The following is a 26,854-nucleotide window of genomic DNA, read 5'->3' as shown; positions in this document are numbered from 1 at the left end:
TCAACATGAAAAATATTTCGACCTGAGGCACATTTGTTCAACCATGCAAACACAGCCTTCTTCTACTAGTCATCTAACCTTCATCTTGAAAAGTATAGCATTTCAATGTTTGCATACAATTTAATACCAGATAGCCAAGTATTTTAGAACCTTTAATGGGGCACTATGTAGTATTGATATTCCAAACTCTCACCAGATCACACAAAACCACCAAGTATCACTTATTTTGACAGAATCAAATTCAAAATACAGTGTCTTATAATCTTCACATGCTAGATCAGCTGATAGTTTACATTATAGCTCTGTTAGCTTTGCTCTGTTTTTAGACTGAAAACAGCCACAGTAAAACCACTAATCACCTGTTTTCTGTACAGTTTGTGTTGTCAGTAGCTGAACTAAAGATCTGTTTGGAATCAAACAAACAAGGTCAGAACTGTCACAGTTTAGTCTGAACTATGGATTAACAAACGGAAACCTAGCAAAAATAATAACATCCCATAACAACTTTATACCTTCATAAACCTCAGAATCAAAGTCACCATCATCACCAAACTCCGTTCTTTTCATTTAGAGCTGTGTCCGGTGGAGAAAACAACAACAGTGCTTCTAGCTTTTATCTCAGTCTCACTTTCTTCGACTCTAAAAGTCGTTTCTTAGTGGTTCTCATCTCATCTGGTCACTTTCTGATGCTGCAGTCAAAGGCCCTGTGGCGTTAGTTTCAGTAACTCACTACTCCTTCTAGTGGTCACATAAATCAACCAATCAATCAGATCAATCAAATTTTATTTATATAGTGCCAAATCATAACAAAAGTTAACTCATGACACTTTACATATAGAGTTGGTCAAAACCAGACTCTAAGCCAATTTACAGAAACCCAACAGAATCCTCCAGGAGCAAACACTTGTGACTGGTGACAGTGGCGAGGAAAAACTTCCCTTTAACAGGCAGAAACCTGGAGCAGACCCAGACTCCTGGAGGATGGCCGTCTGCCTTGACCAAATCCCCTGGCTCATTCACTTCTTATCTCTACAATCCAATACATCGGCATCTCTTTGGCAGAACTTCACAGCTCTTTTTTCTAAATGCTCCGATTCACACATTACAGTCCTCATTTTTAACATTTAAAAGTAGAAATACTACATATAACCCCTTTTTAAAAGTATGTGTGTTCATCCTTCAAGCTGAAATATGACTTTTTCTTTTGGCCATGTATCTTTAACCTTGGCCTTTCAAAGTAATGGCTTGTTGGTTTCCACAGAGTGTACATATACAGACAAGAGGTCATGTGTTCCAATCTGTGGTAAAGTCCCCTCGTGAGAAATATATTCTGAATGTACTGTATACTGTTGAAAGAACATCCCAAATGGAGTACTACTGGCTTACAGTCAACCTCATGTCTTCACAGCGAAATACAACATTCAGAGTAAAGCTTAATTTCATTTCATTTCATTCCCTTTATCAAATTTACAATATCATCATACTCAGAATAATACTGTTTTATTAGTGTACATGTAAATATAGTCACTATCATTTGGAAAACCCAAACTTTAATTGACCAAAAGTGGTAAAGACTATGTTTGGCAAGATTAGATTTAATGTTACATCTTTGATAAATGTGACAAATTACAAGTATAAAAAAAACACTACAACAGCCAGAAACAAGTCCAAAGCCTTCTGATCTAAAATAAATGTTTTTATTACTTGTTTTTCATTTGTTCTGTTCCTGTCCTTGGTAAGCACCTGATTCCTTTCCACTGAAGCACCTACTACCAATTTTTTTCCTCCAAACTCCAAGTATGAACCATTTTGCGTCGTCCAGAGGAATTATTCAGCTATAATTGTGACTGAGTCATTAAAATAAGAAGAAAAGTCGTCATTAGGACTGCATTAGTGTGAATTGACAAGTTTGATTGCGTTACACGTTGTATTAACTGTGAATAAGCTAAATAACCTTAGTCACTCTCTAACATTACAGAGCTTGAATCTTGCAACATGTCTTTACAGACAAGCACATTCAGTTCATTCCATTCTGTTTGTACTGTACTTTGATACTTTACGCTGTTTTTAATGATGATTTCCTTATTATACGCATTTATAAGTTGTTTTTGCAACAACTAAACAAACAACCTAAAAGAAAATTAAACCGAAGTAATAAATCATACTTTTTTTTAGGTTTTCTTTTTCCTCTTGGGTTGTAATAGTCTCATTTTTTAGGTGTAAAATGTCCAGTCTGTTCCACATACTGTAAAATAGAGTTACACCAAACAAAGAGAACGCCTTTCAGTCCTAAAGTCAACTTCACGATGACAAAACATTTTTCTCGGTGATGTCCCGCAGGTCCTTTAAAAACAGGGTACAATGACTTCCCTTACTGTTCTTGAATTACACTCTCACATTTTGCACAGTAGACCGTAATGTTTTTTTTTTTTATTTTTTTTTTTTTCGTCACAAACAGAGGCTGTCTTGTGATTGTGCTGAAGTTCAGACTGGACTGACCTGTTTCTGTGTAATCCTTCCTCATCAGTGTGCTTCTAATGATCGCTGGCCAGGTGCTTCCTTCAGTGACACCTGTGTCTGTGCCTTTGACACCTTTAGGGACACGGTTATTTAAAGCAACACGGCGTCATATTTAACATTCAATTAGGTATTAATAGACAAAATGGAATGAGACGCTTGCACTGAGCATTGAAGGATTTGAAGCTCTCTTCCTGGACCACATGTCATACCACTTCTCTTTTTTATTGCTTTAATGCAGCGCCCACTGATACTTCTAGGTTTACGCACATCCTATTGTGTTCTCTTAGTCAACACACCCCTAGAGTCGACTAATCCACGCTCTCTCCTCTTCAAGTCACGTGAACAGGAACGTCCGGGCCAGGTGAATTGCACGTGTTGATTATGTTTTTCAGTGGAGCATCATTATCAGTTTGTTCTTTTTCTTTTCTCTCAGGGAAAAGAGTCGGTGAAGAGGCAGTGAGGCTGAACCCTACATGTGCTGAAAGTCATCAGTGGTGGGTTTGAGTTTTTTTTTTCCTTTCTTATTAACACAGGTACTTTCCTTTTGGGGCCAGAAACCTTTTTGAGTGACGTGTCAGCCTGGAGCAGCTGTTCCACAGCGTGTGACTGAGTGTTTGACTCGGGCATTACTTTGGGAAGTTCAGCAAGCGTAACATGAACAAATCAGAGGAAACTTGTCAGAAAGCCCACAGGCGAAGAAAAGTGACTTACTGTTGCAGTTTGATTTTTTTTTTTTTTAGGGGCCTAAACTAGTAAAGCGTTTAGCACTGAAATGTGTATTCGTAATGTGTGTGAATGCTGCTGCATGTTTTGTAGACATGTATGTAGGTTCAAACACTAGTTTTACTCCCAAACATCTTCCTGTAGATCGTCCCCCCATCCACCTGATAGCATCACATCCACTCTTAGGAATGTAAACACTGCCTACTGTAGGTTAACTGAGGGGTACACTGGAAAGCTCATGTGACTAATGGTGTGTTGTTGTTGCGTTTGCTCTTCCTTTATTTTGGTGGTTGCATCCCAGTGTGAACAGGACATACTTACAGCTGACCATAAATATTTAGTGTTTGGAGTTGTCCTGATAATAGTCATCTGTCTGTGGTGAAGCAGTGAAATCGGCAGACGTTTTTGCTTTCTTCTGTCATGTTTTCTCCCTTTAAACATTGTTGTAATGCAAGGCTGGTAATTCTACAGCCCAAATCAGAAAAGACAGCACAGTACAGAGAATGTACATTAAATTAGATGCATTAATTAGGATTTTTCCGAGCCGATATTTTTATAATCATTTTTGCCGACGGTGATACTTTTTACTATGAAATTTGGATTTAAATTTGGAGTCATTATTTATAGGTTATTATGGTATTATTTTTTTATTTGAGATCACAGTTGGGCGAATGTGGAACCTGAACTAAAGCAAGTATGACACCTTTGACTCTTAACAACTTTAGTATAATTTTTGCACTTTCTAAATTCATATTTTGGGCTGGTTTTGACCCATGGGCCGTATGTTTGCCACCCCTGCTATATGTGTCTATGGACAGGTTCAGCCAGGCATTATGGGGGGGTGCGTTCCATGCTGTTCATACCTCACAATAAATATGAGCAGACCATACGACTGTACGAACTGAAAGTGAAACTTAAGAGGCTTTACTAATTCCTCTAAGTTTCCTGCTGTTGTGCACCTCACTTCCCTTTTCCTACTTTTGGAAATTTTCATTTGAGGGGGCAGGTCATTTAAGAGGACATTGCCCCCCCCTAGAACCAGGCCCAGATTGGCCTGATCTTGTGACTAAATCTGATCCAATCCAGTCTTCTAAAAAAAAATGCCTGATCAGCAGCCACTATCAGAACATCCCTACATTAAATCAGAAAGCAGTGGATACTAAACCTGTACCTGTTACTCATTGTCGATAACAGTGCACATTGACACTCAATCCCACATGCATCTGAGCAGAGAAATCCATGGCACTTTTTGTCAGACGGTTAATACAAAGCGTTTTACTAGTATTTGTTTACACAACGATAATTTTAATCTTCTAGTCATGCTCTGCATCATAGAGGGTATAATTTTTAAATCCGTTCTTTTCTTCCTCTGAAGAACATTGTTTTTGAGTTATTTAAGGATTTTTTTCACTTGAGAGCAAATTGTGTAACTCCCCATTGTTTTGGAAGTTGCTTTTGAGCCTGAGATCGTTGACTGTTTCTAATCACAAAGTCAAAATTCCCTGTTTTTTAATACTTGCAGTTGCAGGCTTAAATGGCAGAAATGGATTTGTAAAGAAAATTAGGGAAACGTTAAATATGTTCTTTTCATACCATCTGCAGGGACTGGGTTTTGAATCAGTAACTATCACAATATGCATTTGTCTTAGATTTTTTGGATTTACTTGTACAGATTATTAGCTAAACCACAGTTTAAATTTGTAGTTGTTTTACTTAATTTCATATTATGATGTTGAAAAAAGGTTTTCTCATTCTAATCATTCTGAATGTCTAGGTTTGTGAAATGTTGCTATAATTCTGTGCTTGACAAGTGTTATATAAAAATGATTAGAGCTTGAAAAAGCAAATGAAGTTTCACACAGGACAAAAACTCAGCCTTTTAGCTTGAAAGACATAATGATTCAACATTTATTTAATATTATCTTTTTTTTTTTTACATTTTTATCTATGTCACCTAACCCTACTTTATGCACAGAGAAACAAGTCAAAGTACATTTATGAACCACTGCTTTCTGTTTTTACCTTTTTCTGATTCTGGGTGGCATTGCACAGAGTGGTCCTCAGCTCAGAGGCTCTTCTCCTCTTTTATACCTCCCTGGTTGCCAGGTGACTCAGAGAAAAATCCCCTTTCTTTTAATTAGCGGTGCGGAGTGGGTCTGATGGCATGAATCCCGTTTGTATTTGTGCAGGCCCCAGTGGTGCATTCCTCATCTGAAACACCGCTCGTGTCAAAACTTGACTCCTGATCATACGTGGAATCCAGGCCTGGAATAGAGACCTGAACACTGCACCAGATGCAGGTCTGAGATCAGCTTCTGGGGTTTGAGGGCTTGCAAGCTGATCTTTGCTCCTGACACGCTTCAATAAAATGATGAAAGACCCCTTCTTATTTTAATTTGTTAAAGTCATGTTCAACATTAGGCTTGTATATATGAATTACATACTGTAAACAGTGCACTTTGTTTGCACACATATACTATACTAATAGTTTCCTTGGTGTACGTATTTGTTACCGTTAATTACATTCCCTGAATAAGTGTCCAGTGTAATTGAGATCGTGTGGTTACTTTGTGTATACATGCGTGTGGAGAACAGACCCAAACCTATCACTTGAGCCAGCAGTCCTGTTTGCTCCGTTCGTTAGGGAATAATTAGCATTAGCTCATGCACATACCGCAGCACTTGAGACGTCAAGTGAAATAGAAGGCCGTGTTTGTTTAGTTAATTATGAGCAACAGCTTTGAAAAAGCTTAATGCTTAATCCTATATCCACTAATGGAATTTGTAAGATTCTTAAACTGAGCAGAAGTTGAATGGACAGGAGGGGAAAAGTAGGTAAAGCTGCACTTGGAGGAGAGAACAGGCAGCGACTGGGGATGGTGCCAGGTAGTGTTGCAAGGAAGTTTATGTCTGAGGTAACTGTTTACTTAGTGTAGCGATGCGGTGAGAAAACTTGTCACCTGTTTTCCTGAATGCCGCCCAGCTTGTCACAGCGTGGCAGATGTTGTTCAGAGGCGCTGCCAGTCATTTCCTGGTCTGCCACTGAAACTACCTGCAGAAAGAACTTTACATAGCCAGAGCGAATGAAAGAAATGTAATCTCCTCATTGCCATCTACTCTAATTATACAGGCTTTAGGTTTTGGAATGGGTGGCGATACAGGCTGAATTTGGTTGAATTAAAGACTGGCAGATTATGGTTGTATAGCACATTTTGGAAATCAATGAAAGTCAGCATCCGATGCACAGATCCAAATATGTTACATTTTGATTGTTAATAGTAGTGCTGGACGATATTGGAAAAAACTGACATTGCGATTTTTTTAAAACTCTGCGATATGAAAAAATACTCAGGAGGATATAATCGCTGTGTGGCGCCAACATAAATGGTAAAACAAATTGGTTCTGTTTCCTCTCGTTGTGTCGACAGGTGGAAGACACTGTTGACACAGAACACTTGTTTCAATATCGTCCTTCTTGTAGCTGAAATAATTCCAGATAACTGACGTTGCTTTTCTTTTTGGCACCAGGTCTTCCTCTTCTGTGATTTTTCTCTTGTTCGTTGCTCATTTTTCAATATTGTTACCAGCGACTCACTCCAAACTGATTAAGAACGATTGTGATTGGTGGATCGCTGCGTGTAGTGTGTCACATACCCTTGAAATTAGATGAGAACACGTTGAGTTCATTTGCCTCCTACACTGCAGGACCTGCGATGTGACTATTACGCACACGTACATTGCGATGTCGATGCTCAAACAATATATTGTGCAGCTCTAGTTAATAGACACAACATTATTAATATTAAACTTAACACCATGTATTCAGTTAGACATATTTCACGCTGTTCATTCAATTTGTCATTTGCAGTAAGTTATGCATTATGAAACATAGTGATTCTTCAGTCTTAATCTGCTGATTAGATGCAGAATAGCTATTTTACTGGACGTGGAGGATTATAAATGGGATTAAGCATTCTTTATAAATCTACGTGGAGTGTGTTATGTGTTGTAGTATGGACAGTCACTGTAGTTCACATTTTCATAATAAAATGCAGACTAAAATTAAATGAAGAACCCAAATAACTCAAACCATTAAACTTATTTATATAATTATTAAGCTAAACTGTCTAATTGGTATTTGCGTGTGTTGCAAAAGTATGTGTCATTCTAAATTCATAAATGCATAAAGGAATTAGTGTCTCAATCACTGAGTTCCCTTGACCTAAAATTGTGCAAACCTCTTGTTTTAGGTCGTACTTTTGCAGAAACAGAGAAAATTCTACAGAGTTCACGACCTCTTACTGCAGCAGTATGTGAACAGCTTTATATTAGAAGACTCACAACTGTGCTGCATAAACCAGTGCTGTATATCTTCATTTGCAAGGTATCACCTTACTCTTTAGAGCCTATTTTAAGCATATTGTACAATCCCCAGTTGGAGATTTAGCCATAAATGATAGCCTGTAAATCTCAGTTGCCAAGACAGCAACTGTGTACTCACTGAAACATCTCTGAGTGACAGTTCAGCAGTTTAGTTTGAGGCCAGCACTCTCAACAAACCTGCTTTGTTGCATCCGTAGCTTGTAGAGCAAGTCACAGGCCGTGGTTAATACACTCTTATCAATGGTGGTAAAATACAACCGTGTCTAAATCTAGATGAAATAGTGCATGAGAAAGGTTTTACCTAAACCATCTTTGGCCCCCAGTATTTGCTTAATAAGAGCAGGTTTAAAGGGTCATATTTTGCTAAACCCACTTTTATTAGTCTTTGGTTCATTTATTTGTGTATTTGGACCCTAATAGTTCAAAAAGTTTGAATTTGAACCCTCCAGGTGCTGCAAAGCTAACTTTATATTAATTCCGGCAAAAATTGACTTTCTACAACCCATTTTAAATCCTGCCTAGTTTGTTATGTTTTATAACTAGTTAGGTCACGACATTTGCACGTGTAAGGTCAAGACTTCAGACGAACATTTCTCTGAGTAAGACATAATTGTTTATCAGCAGTAGTGGTTGTAGTAAAAACTGAAAATATGTCCAAACTTTGAGCCGATTACCTAAAATGTTCAGTTGTTGGTTGAGGTAACAAACACAAGTGGATGAACGGGACAAAAAGCACAGTCAACAACCTGGAGGGGGTGGGGCGTGAAGTGGCTCATTTGGATTTAAAAGGCCAGCACTCAAAACCGCCTTTCTGGTGTCATTACTCAGAAATAGGGCTGAAGCTGGACCTGTGGAGTTGAATTAATGAAGAATTCAGACCCAAGCAGAGCATTTACAGTTTATGTAGACCACAGGGAAATGTTTTAAAATGCATAATTCCATTTAAAAAAAGCAAACTGTCACTCCTTTAACTTAATTCATGAACTGCATCCCATAGAGAATTATCTGCAGATAGAAAATACAGGACAGTAAACACAGGAGCAATGGTGCCTTGTGTTCACATTCACAGAAACTGATATTTAACTTCAATCGCAAAACCATGGCACTCATTCAGCAGGTTTGTATTTATTTGCACAGTGCAGCACTAAGGCTGTTTCCTCGGTGAAAGAACCAGGGATTACATTAAATAGCCCAAAGCTTTGATCCACTCAAAAATATTGATGTGCAGCTACAAGTTTTAAGACAGTGAACACAGACAAAAACATGCGGCATCCTTTTTAAGACAGTGCATTTGCCATTTTAAGATCCTGCACTGATTTATGAACATGATGTACTCGTAACAGTCGTCACTTCTCAATAGATTATGCATACTTTTCCACTGTCAGGCTCAGAAAGCTCTGTGCTCGAATAAAGGGTGTTTTGAAGTTGGATATGTATAAGTGTACTCAATGAAGTCAAACAGTGTCTCCACATATGTGTAAATATGTAATTCTCTGGGCTTTACAGATTAGACACCTCCACATCTTCCACATCAGATTTCACTCTTCAGAGGCAAACAAGTAGCCAGTACAGCATTACAAAAGAAAACTGACTATATAATGTAATATGTGTTTTTAGCTCTGGCTTTATCAGCGGCAATAATAATAATAATAATAATAATAATAATGATAATAATAATAACAATGATGATGATGATGATGATAATAATGATATTAATATCAATATTAATAATAATACATTTTCTTTGAAAGCATCATTCATGAAACCCAAGGACACTGTACAGCATAGGGTAAAAAACAATAAATATCATATACTGAACTAAATGCTGAATACCATGAAGAAGAGTAAAGTTTTTTGAGAAGAAGAAAGTCTGGCTTAAGCCGTGTCCGACTCCAACCAATGACTGCACAATTCCATAAACCAGTCGTCTTGCAAAGCTCTAATATAAATGTAAGTTGTCCAGAAATGTCATTTGAAAACGACAATTGTCTGTCCATAGCCGTACCGCAGTACATGCATGTACCGAACTGCGAGGGGCGTACGACAGTATGACATGTACCGTTGCACCCCTAATGTAAATACATAGATATACATATACATATCGCAGATTAAACTTTATGGAAAAGTTTCAGTACAATAGCAGACAGGGGTTTAAACAACACATTTTCCAGAAACAAAATACAATGAAATAAATACCAGTATAATATACATAAATAATTGCACCGCAAAAGTAATGTCATTGTGTGTGGATGTCTCTTGTAAGTGAGCCTATACATGCATTGTGTTACATGAGTTGCTTTCGTGACAGTTACTGTGAAACCTATTTGTATAATCTCAGCAGGCCGGCGGCTGGGAGATGTGATTGCATTCTTGTATCACTGGCTTTGTTTATAGGTGCATTTTCAGTGATCCCACCGTGTGAATTCAGCCCATGTAAATCCCTGACTATAGGGCCTCTCTGATGGTACAAAGGGCCGCGGATTAACCACGGAGCCTGTGGCAGTGCCAGTCAAAGGGAGGGAGGTGGGGTTAGGGGTGGCCGGGGGGTCACTTTGACCTCCACAAAGACAACTTTAATTTCAAACACGTGCCTCGGTTGCTGTGATCGTCGCTGGTGTCGCCGTGGGAGCATTGTGCTCTGCTCCCAGTAGCCGTGGAAACCGTGTGTGTGCGTAAACTTCAGACCTCACTGTACTACGGTTCATCGCTGTGGGAACACTTGACACACAGCCACAAATCCCACCTCCAGTGTAAAGAAAACACACCGTCAGCTCATCCTGTCATGGGCTATGTTTATCAGCGCTCTTCACTCACTCCTGCACATTGTCTCACACAGGTCGTCCTTGAATTCCTCGAGTTCCTCCTCCTGTGTGAGTGCAGGTTTTATCCTGGAGCCCGGGTTTCAGTGAGCTCTCTATGTTTGGATTTGAAGGCTGGAATCACTGTGCTGTTTCCGCCACGCAGCTGACACTTAGGCCCTTTTGTTTTTGCCCAGCAGAGTGGGGGATTTCACTGAGCTGTGATAAAAACACACACAGACGAACCTTGCGCAATTAAATGTTCTGTCCTCCTCTCATCTTCCCCTGTCATTTTTGACGCCGCCCACTTTTCCCTCGTCTTCTTGATATTTCCCTTTTTTTTTTTTTTCCTTAGACAGTCAAGGAGGGATAGTATTTCACCTCAGAAAAGAAAGGATAAACAACAGCAAGAAGGCCCCCGAGGCCAGACACACCTCCCTACACCTTCACATCCCATACTGTTAAACACACCTCCTCTGGCCCCTCCCCTTCCCCACAGCTCTGACTCTTCATGCGCTTCCACACGGTGATCAAGTCATGTTGCATAAGAACAAAAACATCCCACACACCATGCATAAAAACATGATTGTTAGCCAGCTTAATTCTATAATTTCTACTACTGAGGAGACCGGTGGGGATACGCTGCAACATAATCACTCAGTGAGTCCTTTGTGAAGTGCAGGGGAAAGTCCAGGTGGCAGAGTGAGCCAACACATTAAAAACACAAATAAATGTGTGTTCTGAGTTTGCTACGCTGCAGGAAAACATGTTACGAACACCCAGGAAAATTTGAACTACTAGAGAATCACCAGGAATATAGTAGTAAGTTTGAGAATCGTGATAAAATTGGTGATATTCTGTGTTGGTAGATGCTGGGGGCGTGTGCACCGAGGTCAGAGAAGCAGACCAATCAGGAAGGCTGTTTACACTAGCACTGCTACTACTGTGGACAGGACAGGACACACTAGTTCAGCACCAGTATGAAGTAACTCTAACTAATATCATGGACATACCAACATTTTTTCAGGATCTAGAAGAAATGGAATGTAGTCCACACAAGTAGGATTTCATGATGTATTAATGTGTCCTGTAGAATAAGCCATTTATCCCCAAAGAGAGGAGGGATGGCCTTTCACTGACTCTGCCATGTTTACAAACAGCTGTAGCTCTGAACATTCTTCTTCTTCTTCTTCTCCTTCTTCTCTTTCTTCTCCTCCTCCTCCTCCTCCTCCTTCTTCTTTTTCTTCTTCTTCTCCTCTTCCTTTTTCTTCTCCTTTTTCTTCTCCTCCTCCTCCTTCTTCTTCTCCTTCTTCTTCTGCTTCTTCTCCTCCTTCTTCTTCTTCTTCTCCTCCTCCTCCTTCTTTTTCTTCTTCTCCTTTTTCTTCTTTCTCCTTCTCCTCCTCCTTCTTCTTCTTCTTCCCCTCCTTCTTCTTCTTCTTCTTCTTCTCCTCCTTCTCCTTCTTCTTCTTCTCCTTCTTCTTCTTCCCCTCCTTCTTCTTCTCCTTCTTCATCTTCTTCTCCTCCTCCTTCTCCCCCTCCTCCTCCTCCTCCTCCTTCTTCTTCTTCTCCTTCTTCTCCTTCCTCCTTTGGAATGTATTGGAGTCATTATCCCGTTAATGAAAACCATAGTGGAGGACTAGGGGGTTTTCAGTTGGTGAAAATCTGTAAGATCACGACTAGTTATCACTAAATATCACACATTGAACCTTTAAAACATCTACAAAAAAGCCTTTGTGGCCACTTCAGACCAGGAACTTGTGTTTTATCGCCATTGAAATTTGTGATTTTCTAGAGAAAGTTACTTATGGCTTTCAGTTTACTGTCAGAACAGGCAAGCTGAAGGCAGTGGAAAGTGGTGGAAATATTCTAAATATTGTCTACACTTCGCTCATTTTTATTTTTATAAGGCATCTTTCCTAGTGTGACATCGTCTAGTGCTTCTAGCTCGTTGTTGTTGTTTTTATGCATACCATCAACATTTTTTTCACACTAGTATGTTTCACATGCTTCTCAGTAACACTGCAGAATTGCTACATGTTGAATAATAGTAGAACCACCCAATCAGATGGGAGTAAAAATATGTCCTGCGGTGTCATGGATGTTGAGCAATCTCTCCCACAGCCCTCACCTGGGCAATGCTTAATTCCATTTATGATTACTCCCTTCTGGTATGCTGCCCCCGTCTCCCTCCTCATCCTACCACGGCTTAGATTTATAGTGTTTAATCACATCAGTATATTACAGTATGATTGGAGACATTAGCAGAACCCCTGGGACAAAGTTGCACCTCATTGAGCTCATTATAGAGAATTATTGATTTTTTTTTTTTTTATTATCGTAGACATTTAATTTACGATCACAGATGGCATTTTTCCACTATAAATAATTTAATAATTTGCAGCTAAAATGCTTAGTTGAATCAGTAGTTGGGCATGTTTTAGCAAAACAAGCAAATATATAAAAATATACAACTGATTCTTAATACTGTGTGTGTGTGTGTGTGTGTGTGTGTATGTGGGTGCGCATATATGTGTATATATATATATATTTATATGTATATTGTTTGTTAGTTTTTTTGTTTGTTTATTTATTGCGAATATTGCAATAAAATCAAACAACAAAAGAATTATATAAAAAAGAAAGTAAACCATTCGAAAAGGAGCGGGATGAAGTTTAATTTATAATCTCCCACCCCTTTACCTACCCTAAATTGCTATGTCAGATTCCCTAAGGAACTCAAAAATCCTCACATATCAGACTAAATTCTGACTATGCATAAAACACAAAATTGCTGTACAGATCAAGGATAAACATATATGAACAGTACGAAGGCTGTTTTGGTAATGCTTATAATAGTTTAATATGTTTCGCTGCTCCGATCACTTCAGTCAAACCTGGATTAAACAGCAGTGGCCCAACATCCCGGCTCTGTTTCCTTCCAGCAGACGTTTAATCATTGGTGATGGATTTGCCTTTACATCCAGAAGTCTGTTTTCATTGGAAGCCAGGCATCTCGACTACAGACAGATAGCATCTCTGCTCCTGTGAGGTTGTCGAGCTCCCACTCATCGAGCGCCAACCAGTGGCAGCGCTGCCGCACCCAGCGCTACCTTAAGAAAATAAACAGATCTTTTTGGTTACAGTTACACACTTTTCATCTGCCTTTGTTTGCTTTTCAGTGAATATTTGAGACACTTAGAAGTGATGTGGTTAGTACTTGTCTTATCATCGTTAATGTTCAGAAGCACCGGCAGTAAGTAGGAGTAATGATGGATATAATAGTACAGAAAATAGATGGGTTTCACCTGATTACAAGACGAATTCTGCTTTGTTTTTTGTTTTGTTTTTTTTTGTTTTTTTAAATTTATTTTGGTGAAGATAGAACTTGTGGATAGCTGCAATATTTTTTACTTTGCTGCAACCCACTAATTTTTACCAGTTATAGTTTGGACATTTTTATTTATTTTTATTAGTGTTTCAGTTTTGGTTTTGATTTTACCTTCAGTTAAAGTGGCTTTATGTAGTATTTCTACTCCTGCTCTAAATTAAAAGAATGGAGTTTGATGTTGAAATGGCAACACGGATGAGTTTGATTCTGAGGCTTATGTAGGTATAAAGTTATTATGGGATGTTATTATTGTTGCTAAGTTGCTGTTTGTTGATCAACTGTTCAGACTAAAGTGTAACAGTTCTGACCTTGTTTGGATGATTTCAAACAGATCTTTAGTTCAGCTATTGACAACACAAACCAAACAGAAAACTGAGGTGATTTGTGGTTTTACTGTGGCTGTTTTCAGTCTGAAAAACAGAGCTAAGATAAAAGAGCAATAATGTAAACTATCAGCTGATGCACCACATGAAGATTATAAGACACTGTGTTATTTTGACTGTTAACATAAGTGTCTGAGTTTTAGTTTGAAGAAGAAAACTTAATGATACTATAATACAGATGTGTGGAAACAATGAGCTTTATCCTTTATTCAGTGACTGATACAGACTGTGGATACATAGTCAATTTGTTGGTGGGTTTGGTAGAACTAAGTGTGTTCTGGTACCAGAGTTCCCTCTGCTGGTGAGACTTTGGAATATCAATATGACGTTTTAATCTAGACACGCAATTCACCTGATAAAATGAATGAACATGTAGTATATGTGAGTTTTGTTTTGAGGAACCAACTTGTGTTTGTTTAGTTTTTATGTACTTAATTTTCATTTGCTAGGTGTTTTCTGGAAAACTTTAATTTACAGAAGGCTACAAAGGTAGGAGAGTTTATTAAAGGTATGTAACGTCATTTTAGTCTTGAAAATCTGAATATAATATTGTATGAAAACAAAAATGAAATGTTTAATTTCATTTTTATTTCTTATTTCCGTTAAAGAAGTAATATTGTGGCTACTAGTTTTATTTTATTTTATTATTTTATTTTTAACCATGATTCTCACTCTGTCTGTTACACTTTTTAACCAGAAAGATGGACAGAAATCGTGTCTTGTAAAAATCCATTTACAGTAGCACACACACACACATATTCCATCTTCAACACCGTGTCAGAAGACGCTTTATACACGCCGATCCTTATTAGAAATGGATGCTGATGTCGCTGTGTGGTGTTCATCAGAGTACCGGTGGGATTAAAGCAGGCTCGCGGTGAAAAGACTTTGATCAGCTCTCCTGTCTCCAAACCCTCGGTGTCATGCTGACTTGCAGATCCCAAAGATGAAATCAGTCTTTGTTTCCCCTCCACCTGCTCACTGGTCCAAGTCAGAGTTTTTAATTAAGGAGTGAGGGATCGAGGTGAAGCGGCTTATCTCCGCTGATGTCTAACAAAGGAGTCCGGCTAAAGAGGGCTGAGTGCTACTGGTGTTTCACTGTTGCATTCTTAGTGACCCACAGAAAAGGTTGTGTGAGTAAAAGGCACTGCCAAAGCTTCACTCTCCCACCTGACTATTGGGAAATAGTGTACAAAGTGTTGGCTTCTTCCACTTAAAGCTCAGGTTTTCAAGACAGTATCAAACGCTAACTCTAATAGGCTTCTGTTTTGAAAGAAGAAACCTGATGTTACCTTGAAAATAATTAACTTCCTTCTGCACAGTATTCTGCTTCTAAACAAATAAGTGCCACTGATACGCTGTGTTTATAAAGACTTGGCACACCGAGGACAGCAGTGATATTGTGTATTCACGGTCAAAGGTTCATGTTGCGGAGCTGAGCGGGTGGGTGTATTAGGTGATGGAGCTGAGTTGCCCTTGAGCCAGTTACTTGATCCCTAACTGTGTCAAATGGTGGCTCACAGTTGTAATTGATTTACCCGTATGAATATGAACCGCAAGCATGCTTGTCACTGCTGGTGAGATTAAATAAATGTTCATCTGTCAAGTCAAGTTCATTATTTTCAATTTGTAATAACAAATCCACCCGTTATCTGTTCTGTTTTGTATATTACCTGTTGTAATTCCTTCGATTATTACATATACTGAACACACTTTTCACATACAAGAAGAGCATCTAGTCAACAGGCAGCTGTAGAGGTTGTTGTTTTCTTGTAGCAGAAGTGGAAACTTTTGTGTTTAGAGAACGTAAGATGTGGGAAATTTTGAGTCTGAGTGTAAGGCCTGCACTAAATGCTGAATTGAAACAGGACTGGACAATATATGAATTAATATCTCCATATGTTTAACCCAATATTTTTCCGAACTTAGTTAAATTTTCAGTAAGATGAAGCTTTACACATAAACTCAAACTCCCGCAAGTGAAAGTGGACAAACCACACACTCATAGTCCTGACAGGTTCTAAAAATTCAATCGAAAAAGATGTAAATACATTCCCCAGCTGTGCATTAATACTGTAAGAGTTCCATTATACAACACTGTAAGTAGCTTATTGTACTTATTCAGGTACTCCGATCATTTGAAATAAATGTCTGTGAAAGGAGGATGTAGTTATTTAAAACATCAATATCAAGTATGTTCACTACATCACCCAACCTCTGGAACTTACTGTTTTACATTATAATAAATATTAATACAGTAAAAATGATTTATATTGAACTTTTCCTATGAAAGCTACAAAGTTCTTCACAGAAAAATAAAATATTACAAGCAAAATAAAGTAATAAGGCAAGGCAGGTTTATTTATATAGCACATTTCATGTACAAGACAATTCAAAGTGCTTTACATAAAACATTAAAAGCATTACAGTAATAAATATGTAATAAAACCATTAAAACAAAATCTCCGGCATCTCCACTGAAATCTCACTTCATCATATCAGTGATGCAAAGTCAGAAATGCCCATTTCTTCTAAACTGCCCCTCTTCAGATCCATTTATTTTATTGAATTTCTCTGCAGAATTTATGTAGTTACAACATAAGTATCATTGCCTGTACTGTATCCCTGATGGTACAATAAATCAATCATTAACGAATATGACATGCTTTTTTCATGACGAATATAAACAATATTTAGCTTTTATTCTTATAGACCCAATCGAAAGAGAAATTCAGGTTTTCAGGAAAATTGCCATTAATCAGTTAATTGTTAATTGATCGATAAGGTCAACCGAATAATGATTAATGGATTAATTGATTATTTGCATCCCCAATCCCACCATTTCGTTTACACAGATGTCGTTCCAGAAAAAAGGTGAAATTTTCCCGGAACAAAAGTGCTGTGTTAAAGGGGCTCATAAGAGCTGTTGGAGTTCATGACGTATTCTAAGTTTTTCCCCTCTATGCATCTTGGAAGTAGGTGAAGTTGTGCCAGATGATGCGTTGTGCTGGTTATACCGTCTGCTTAAATCATTCTGAGTCGATAGAAATAATTCAGAAGAGCTTTTCTAACCTAGTGGTCAAAGCTCTCAGGTGACACCGACATTTCTGGCGGTTGGTGTTGGAGTTTCCAGATTAGAGAATATTTGATTGAACGGGTTGGCAAACTAAGGCAAACAGGAGAATTTCAGTTTTGTTATTGAATTGTAGGAAATTCTTTAAAGTCTGAGTGTCTCTATCAAACACTTGTGAAGCCTCTATGAGTAATGGGACATAATGACGTACAGACGTATTTCCCATTTGCATCACCTTTACTCACTCTGTTTTTAAAAGCACCACGTGTGGAATAGAACTGATGATTTGACTAATAAAATAAACTACAAGCTGGGACAGCCGCCTGCTCGTTTTGTTTTCAGCAAAACAAAGACCTAATTAATTGGCAGTAAAATTTGTCAACAGTGGAAGTGAATCACCATGATGTTCCGCAGGTACGCCATCATGTGTGGAATCATGGCAGAGTACGACACTGTACAGAACAAGATCAAGAACGGGTACATCTTCAAGGTGAGTTGTAGCTACGACTGCACATTTTAAAGCTTTTTGTCAGCGTTTCTTGTAATGCGCATAGAAATATATGAACGTTTTCCATAATATGTTGGAAATTTCCTGTCCCATTGACTTTAGAACAGAGTGGAATGGCTACTCATAGTACTTAAGCCACTTATGCAGCCGTTCAGTTGCATAATCTAGAGTGTGGAACAACGGCACGTAGCATTTTATCTTCTGTCAGCAGCTTCCCTCAGAGTCTGTGTACCTGCAAAAACTCTTTGACAGGTGAAAGGAGGAGATAGAGTGCAGTAGAGGGAAGATATGAAAAAAAATCTGCACTAGAGAGAGAGAGAGAGAGAGAGAATGGAAAAGAATGAGGGAGGGTGCGCGACAGCCCGGAGTGTGTGGTCGCTTGGCGAGATCGCGTGTGTGAGAGGTGTTTGTGAAATACTTGTGGGTTGGTGAAGCAGGACAGATCAGGTCAGAACAGAAGGCAGTGGAAATAGCAGCCGTGTCATGAATCAACAGTGAAAATCTTCTCCCTCTCTGTCTGTCTGTCTCTGTCTGTCTGTCTCACCTCCCAGGATCATCTGGATAAAGCCATTGAGCTGAACCCACAAGACCCCTTGTCCTACTACCTGCTGGGCCGCTGGTGCTACGCTGTATGTGACCCTCGCTAACACAACACATCTATCTCTCTCCCATCTGTCCTCACGTCGTCAAACAGTGAATTTATGGCCTATGTCTGCGTGGCCCCCTCGCCCCTGCTAACCCACCCACGGTTTCCCCTCATTCATTCGCAGTGTTTAGGTTTCCCTGAGGTTTGTTTTTCCCTCTGCGATATTCGCAGAGAGCGCTACGGGAGGTTAACACCAGCCATTGTTAGCTCCAAATCAGATTGTACCAGGGAGGGAGATATTTTCATCCTGTTTCTATTCGCCTCACGTTCTGTCAGTTGTTTTTGATGCAGCTCATGATTGTTTCTATGATCACCACATCTTGTCTCACAGTCACTGACTCACTCACAGAAACATTGTAATGAGGAATTATTGTCATTTAGCTGTTAAATTTTACAACCGTTCTGCTGTTCCCGTTGTTTCACGAGCTACTTATCATGTAACTCGGTGCCAGTTGTCAAGCCTGAAAGGAAGGAAGCCATTATAAAGATTGCTCTGATTACATTATGTAATAGTCAGTTTCACTCTTGGTACCAGAGCAGGACTAAGGGACTGTGCGAATTTAGAAGAAAGGTAACACCTGATATTTTCAGGGATTCAGTTTTATGGGCTGTCTGTGGTGTGCTCATGTTCAACAATGATCTACTGTTTGCATTCAGCCAGCGGTTCTGTTTGAAAGGTCCTGTGATGACGCCAAAGCAACGCTACACCTGCAATTAGACAGTACCCTGATGAATGGTGCGAGGCAGGAACATTACATGTTTGACCTCGGCCCCTGTGTAAAGTATCAGCGCTCAGGGTTACTATGGTCTTGGAAAAAAAACGGGAAGAGTTACACTTTGAAAATTTTGTTTTTCTAGCCTGGTATAGTTTGGAAAAGTGATACGTAACCAAAACCAGCAAGGAAATGATGTGGGTATTCGTATATGGAAAGGACTAGCCACATAATTTATTAACTTCATTTCCATGAGCTGCAAAATTGCCTGTTTTTACTGATGGTAAAGGACAAACCACCTCCTGGAAAGGAAGCAACCCAAAACTATATAAAACAAACAGTAGCACTAATATTAGGTGTATAAATGTATGCTGAAATTGTGTTTTAGGTAGAAAACTTTGCAAATTTCACTAACTTCAGATGGTGTTTTTCCTCTTTCATAAAAGAATAAATGCAGGGAAATCCAAAAGCTTTCATTTTTCCAATAAATTTTGATATGGCAAACATTTAACTCACGAGGTTGATCAGTTGTTTGTGGCGTCCTTTCAGATTAAGTGTGAAAACATGTCTGGTTGCTGACGAGGAGGTCTAATTATTCCACAATTTAATTCATGAAGAAAGACACTGCAGCCATTTTAGAGGGAAAACAACAGAATGCTCTAGTTTTGAAAGATTAGTCACACTAAACCAATTTATTTTGACTTCTCTACACATTCACCTGACGTTTTGTAGAAATACAGCTACTGGTAATTGCATTTTTTTTTTAAAATTCTGAAATAAAGTGCTTCTACGTTGACACGTGTCTTATCTTGTAGGTGGCTCAGTTGTCATGGCTTGAGAGAAAAGTTGCTGCCACGTTATTCGGAGAACCACCGAGCGCCACAGTCGAAGATGCACTGAAAAATTTCCTTAAGGTACAATGTTTCAGTGTTTTTTACCTCTTACATCAGTCTGACAAACTTGCCACTGGCTGAGGAGATTAAACAAACTAGGAGAGCTTCCAGTCTGCCTTTGCAGGTTAATAAGAAGAAAACCCACAGAATCATATTATCCCTAAGGGGGATGGAAAAACAGAGGATTAGTGTTTAAATTAATGGTTCTCTTCCAAAAATGGGGACTTTGCTGATGAAGGATTCTTGTTTTTTAGTTTAATATTGATTAAATCTGAATGTGATGTTGACTTATATTCAATATTGACAGTAACGTAACACATTTAAAATGTGTAACAGATAATCTATAGAGTATATGTGAGTATATGTTGTTGATCCTCGACTAATAAGCTGCTGAAACATAAACTCTCTGTAGATGGACTATCCAAATATTATTTCTTCAGTTTTGAGACGTTCTCTCCTGCTGTGTACAGAGTCCTGTTTGTCTTGAGCTCGATTGCAACGTGCCTCCAGGTTGCTCCTGTACCAAGTTTTCAAAGACCAAACCCTCAGTATTTAGAAAGACTTAATCTGTGTTCCCACATTTCATATGTTTATATAGTAGAGAAATGAATTTTGCTTCTGGCCAATATTCCCGTGCGTGCCTCTTCCTCGTGCCTCATGGATCTCACCCATCAATTTGATTTAACTGGTCCCTGTTGGAACATGTTGGTCGTGACCTTGAGCGAAGCCTCCGGAGAGGCTGTCTAACTTCAACAGACATATCCTCCGAGGTTTATCAAGGTCCCCAGTGTCTTAAAAACCGTGTGGCTTTGTTTTCATTCAGGTTGAAGAGATCCATCCAGGATATTCCAAACTCAACTATGTGTTCCTAGCCAAGGTCAGTAACTTTGAAGTTGGAAATGATGAGAGTTTGGGGCTACGCAGCCCTCTGCGGGATCCCACCGGCGCTCCAACAACGCATTGACTGGGTCTGTTTTGTTTTCTTTTCCTTTGGCAGTGCTACAAAGACCTCGGGCAAAGGGATAAAGCACGGAAGATGTGCGAAGCTGCTTGTTCAATGAACGCCATCGCCAAAGAGGTAGACCTCATTACTGTCCTGTCACAACACTGTAATGCACCCAGCTCACTGCGTCAGATCTGGTGTACTGTCATTTTTTCCAATCTGACCAGAGCCGGCTGCATCAGTCATATTTAACAGGATTTACGTGGTTCCTTAGAACCTCGTGCAAATGCTGAAGTCCTAAGGTCTTACAAATTGTAAGACCTGAGGACTTCAACCTGTCAAAACTATATTTAAAACATTTTCAGCTACAATGTCTCAAATATAGTTTTGACAGCTATTAAAAGTTGATCAGATCATGAATTGATGTTAACTGTGCTGTAACAAAACTTCAAAATTAAACCCCACTACAAAAAATAGATATCATGAGTAAAAAAAAAAAAATCCATTAAAGGTTCAATGTGTAACATTTAGTGTCATCAGATGATAATGTTATAGATTTGAACCACTTGAATATGGCTCACCTCTATAGTTCGTTCAGTCTCCGGTTGTTTTGGACTGGACTGTGTAAGAGCTCGTATTTTTCATAATGACTGGTTCTGAAAAAGTGGCGTACATTAGTTAACTGTTCTGACAGCAAAACGGAACTTAAATCTGACTCATTTTGCTGTAGGAATTTAAAAAAAAACTTCCCTTTGTTTTAAATCGTCCCTTTATTTGTATAATTAAAGTATTTTACAGAGTGTTGCATATCAGCGTAGCGTTAAACCATGGGTGTGTAGCATTAATATTCCTAGCACAAGTTGCTAGGCTAATGACTTTGTTTCCTTTTTTTCCTTTTTTATTTCCATGTAGAGTTTAACATGTTTTGTTTTGGTCTCCCTTGAAAAAGAGATCCCCCGTCTCAATGGGACCAACTTGGTTAAAGAAATAAAGGTTAAGTAAAAATAAAACTTGCTGCTGCTGAAGAAATAATGAATTCAGTCCATGAGTTGAGGGCTCAGCTTCTGAACTCAACCTGCCATGAGTCTGAATTTCACAGATGCAGAATTGTACTTGTGTAAGAACAGTTTTAAAAGTCCACCGGAATAAATTAAAATGTCAGTCATTGATAAAAACTAAATTAGTGCTAACTTTATGTAGATATTGTAAGTTTTGTTATAATGTTGGTGCAAAATAAATGAGCTTATCGCCCAGTGGCAACAACAAAAGCCATTACTCAGAGCATAAGCTTCCAGAAAACAGAAAACTCAAAGATCATTTGGTTATAACTCACATGTATAACAGTTGAGAAAATTGATTCAGATCGAGGATCATCATTCCACGTCTAAAGATCGCCACATGATCTTTTGGCCAAATCTCCCAGCCCTAATCCATAATAAGTAACATGATAACGTCTTTAACATAACATTATGTTTCTTTGCAGACAGAATAATGTCGATGCAAGCTCAGTATTCTGCCAAATCGAGGCCAACAACATGAAAGAGATAACATCTGAGTTGGAAGATGAACATGGCACATGTTTAATGCGTATTTTGTCAACAGCAACAGTTAAAACATGGCGGACTTGGTGTCTAATAAAACTAAAACTACACCAGTATGGAGACATTTCTAACTACCGTACAACTCCGCTGCCTGCTTCTTCTCGTATTTAATGTTTATCAGCAATTGTCGGACCACTTCAGACGTGCATTACTGTCACCAAGTGGACCAGAGTGGCTAAAATCTCAATTTATTTCGTGCCACTCAGGAGCATCTGCTGAATCAAGTGCAACGTCGTGTTTTTAGATTCCAGTCCGGTCAGGTTCAATGTCTGGTGTAATTTACATCCTGCTTGAAAATGTTTATATCTTTCATACAATGGAAAAAAGAAGTTGTTCCCTCTCCCCACTCCCTCTGTCGATGCAACAAATGAAGGTAAAGAAAGGACGATTCTCATTTATGATTTTCATTATTCTCTATTAATGAAGTTAAATCCTGCTGAGTCTTACACACTGAACCTTTAATGTGACCTTCCGTATTAGTGGATTTAGAACAAATTCACTGTCTTTGTATGTAGTTCTGGGACTCACATAGTCCTTCAGATCTTTTGTAGTATTTTTCCAGTTTGGACATGAAATTAATCTTAAATTACTTTCATACTGGTCTTAAAAAGTCTTACATTTAACTCGTTGGAACCTGCAATAACCCTGTTTAATCTACTATTAATCTTTGATCTCAACTAAATAATCAGTGCAAACACAGATCAAACCACATCACAGCCCAATGAACTGTGCAAATTAAGGAAATGTCATGTTGAATATTGTGTTTTACTTAATTATATTTTTAATTATCATTTTCCGTCAGGCTGACGAGGCGCAGAAGGAGCTGGACGTACTTTGCCCGTTGCTTGGAGTGTGATGCCACCCCAGCTATAACACATTTTGGAAAGTTATTTTCCATGTGCTGCAGGCAGTGTGTGTGTTGAGATCCCTGAGTTTAATTCACTCTGTGAGTGGTGGGGTTTTATGTCATCATGGAAGCAACAGGCGGCCACAGTCTGAACCATCCTTCAGCTTTAGAAATCGGACCCGTAGACTAACTTACATAGCGGAAAACAAACTCTATGTGTATCATTATTTATTTGTATCATTACAGATTCCTCACTCAACAAATTCTCAAGTTTGCTGTTATCAAGAGAAATCAGATGAATGTCCTGTAAACTGTGTGATTGCTCGTGTGTATATTCATCTTCTCAGACGTCTGATTGCTCCGATAGCGAATGAATCTCCCGTGTGTTTCAAGGATACCAAGTTTCCTCGACAACAAAGATGTCTCACTTTTTAGGAAATTGACCCACAGGACTTGTCGTTCTTTCGTGTTCCCATCCGGTTTCTGTTGTGTCTCCGACCAGACATCCAAGTGGGAATAACAAAAGCACATCAGACAAAGGCGCACCCAAACAAAGATCTTGGAATGCCGTGACCACTGGATGACCTTGTGCCCTCTTCACGTTGTCCTCATTTCGTCTCCGTTCGACTGCATTTACATGTTCACAGATTTAAGGAGTGAATATTTCCCACACATTTGATTGTGCAATCAAAACGCATGTTATCTTTTTAAAATGTTTTTACAATCTCCAGTGTGAGGGATGATTTATTGCAGTTGTTTGCTTTGGCATCCGTCGTTCCATTGAAGCCTCTCATTTATCTCTTTTTACTCAGGTCCTGTGACAGTAATGTCACTTCAATACAACTGCAGTTTATCAAATGAAACATTATAAAAACATATCACGCAGACACATGACAAATTAAAGGAAAACTAATATAAACTGTCCCAGATATCTGTATCCTGCATTTATCCAAAAAACACTCCATCATCAGACCAGTTCCCAAACCAGAAATAACCTTTAACCTCTGCTCATTTATGATTTCCAAGGTGTGTTATGAATGCACATGAACAGAGATATGTGCAATCAGAACAACAAAACATGTTCAAAGAAATGAACCCAATCCTGTCCAAAGTACCACAAATTTTTCTATCTTATTAACAGTCACTTTTAGAGAAAACATAGTCATGGTCAGAAGTTTTAACAGTGATACAAATTGAGTCTTTGATAAATGTAATTTATTTGGCAGTTACAGTCATTGAAACTTAGAAAATGTGTATAATTCTTGTATCTCAGTTTACCTTAGACACTCATCCAAAGAAAATTGTTAAAATAGCATCAGCAATGTTTGCAAAAATGGAATTTCTGTCACTGCCATCACTTTACTGTTCATTCATTCATTCATTCGCTCGTTCATTCATTCATTCATTCATTCATTCAGTTTTTGTTTTTTTTTAACCCACCACCAACTTATTCATCAATATTAATTCAAGAGTGGATTCAGAAGACTGTTCCACATCAGCACAAGCCATATTGGTTGTTCAGAAAATACCTTCAACTCCACTCCTGTGCCATCAAATCAAAGCTGCCCTCAGAGAAATATTGGCAAATTTTGCAGATCATTAGGAGCAGAGCCAATGAATCTGACAAAGCAAACGAAACATGAACGTGAGGATCCATAACCGCTTTTAGGTGCCAAATAGATTGAAATCTGGTGACGATGAAGGCCATAGCATATGATTCACATCGCTTTCATCTTAATCAACCCATTCAGTGAGCCGTCATGTCCTGCAGATGGTACATTATTTACCCCCCCCCCCCCCCCCCCCCCCCCCCGGTTTTTTTCCTTTAATTTGTCATGTGTCTGTAGAACCACATACATACTCGTTCTTTTACTCACCGTAAAACTCACCACTATGCTCTTTATTTTTCACACTTAGACAAAAGGAAAATGTCCTCCAGCTACTGTTGTCTTTTGAACATTTGCTGGGTGATTATAAAGTTCAACAGAGAACCCTCATACGCTTCACTTTTGCATTTAATGTGGTTGTTCTGCACCCAAGCAAAACCACTTTACTTACTTTACAGTGAATGTGGCTTGTAGATGACTAGATTACTGGTTTTGTTCAAGCCAACATGAGTTAAAAAAACACCTTTGTTCCTTTATTCACATGAGCCACCATATTTTTATTTATTTTTTTGCACATACTGACAAAGGAGGGAGTGTTTTTTTTTACATATTAAAACCCTATTAAATCAGCCTTATTGGTGTAAATGCAGTCACTGAGGGGTAATGATGGACTGTCGGTACAGTCTCAAAGCTTTGACATGATGTAATAACGTGCACAACTGCATTCTTGGGTTGTTCCCATGCTGCAGATCTGCATGACTTGACCGAAGCCATGACCATCCCATGCATTCCCTAATTAATTCATTCACGTGCATTAATGTTTTTACCATGGGATGCATTTTTGCATAATTTATGAAACCAAAAACTGTTTACTTTTAGATTTGTATAACATTTAAATCAGTTTATCGTGTATTTTAAAGCTATGTTCCTGAACTGTCATTTGCCACTTTACAGATTTTTCTATCAGCACTATGAATGTATTGTGTGTTTATAATTTTTTTTTTTTTTTTTGGGTTTTTGTTTTAATCGGAAAGCCAGGATATTCATCATGGTTATGTCAGATTTAATACACTACATAGAAATTATACTGTAAAATATCATAGCCTGTATGATGGAATAAAGATACTGGAGTCTATAATTAAATTTCTGCAATCCTAATATGTGCTGTCAGTTTGATATTTGTCTTCTTTTATGAGTAGGTATAGTTGTGCATTTGCTGTTTTTATGGGTGTTTATAAGAAGTCACTCTTGCAATAGTTTATACGACCTGTAACATATGATTAAAGACAGAGGAATTCTAAACATGAGTTGGTCTTAATCCAACAGCTGATGAATAACAGCCCGATGCATTATAAGTTGCTCGTCTCTTTCGCCCAGACTGTACATTTTGTGCCGCAGGAATTGGGAATTTGTTACTGGATCTGATTCAGGCCACAGTCCTGCCAGTCTAGTCATGTTTCAGCATTTTTTTTTTCCTCCATACTAAAACCATTCCAACCAAACCAAACCTCCCAAATGAGCGCAGGTGTTTGTTTATACAGTCACGAAAAACTTCACCTTAAATTGACTGACTTTATTAGTGCAATTTGATCAGAAGTTAAAGCTGTGATGTTTATGTTTACGCTTATGCTCGCTGTTTGGTTTTTCTTTCTCAAGGAGACTTTTTCATGTTCTATATTTATTCTCGACCGTTATATATTACGTCTCTGTGTGATTGCATCTAATCTTGATGTCGATGCATGCTGGCTTAAGAAGACAGGACGCCATGTTACATAAGACTGTCAGTTCAAGGCATCTGCATTTAGGTTTTCCTCTCGAGTCCATCACG

At 38.5% G+C, this 26,854-nt stretch overlaps 1 protein-coding gene across 1 annotated transcript in view; it reads left to right on the top strand.

The window, feature by feature from the left end:
* The window catches only part of rmdn2 (regulator of microtubule dynamics 2), a 41,810-nt gene extending 15,626 nt beyond the window's left edge, over positions 1 to 26,184 (top strand). Inside the window, exons 5-11 of the mRNA XM_030156680.1 lie at positions 2,954 to 3,014; positions 17,683 to 17,758; positions 18,328 to 18,405; positions 19,951 to 20,049; positions 20,852 to 20,905; positions 21,026 to 21,106; positions 23,375 to 26,184. Coding sequence (XP_030012540.1) covers positions 2,954 to 3,014; positions 17,683 to 17,758; positions 18,328 to 18,405; positions 19,951 to 20,049; positions 20,852 to 20,905; positions 21,026 to 21,106; positions 23,375 to 23,428 — 503 coding nt within the window. The 3' untranslated portion in view covers positions 23,429 to 26,184. The remainder of the gene's footprint in view (positions 1 to 2,953; positions 3,015 to 17,682; positions 17,759 to 18,327; positions 18,406 to 19,950; positions 20,050 to 20,851; positions 20,906 to 21,025; positions 21,107 to 23,374) is intronic.
* The last annotated feature ends 670 nt before the right edge of the window (positions 26,185 to 26,854 follow it).

The sequence above is a fragment of the Sphaeramia orbicularis genome, chromosome 15 (assembly GCF_902148855.1).
Source record: "Sphaeramia orbicularis chromosome 15, fSphaOr1.1, whole genome shotgun sequence".
NCBI classification, from domain to species: Eukaryota; Metazoa; Chordata; class Actinopteri; order Kurtiformes; family Apogonidae; genus Sphaeramia; species Sphaeramia orbicularis.
The sequence above is the reverse complement of the archived record's forward strand: the minus strand, read 5'-3'. Positions and strand labels throughout refer to the sequence as shown.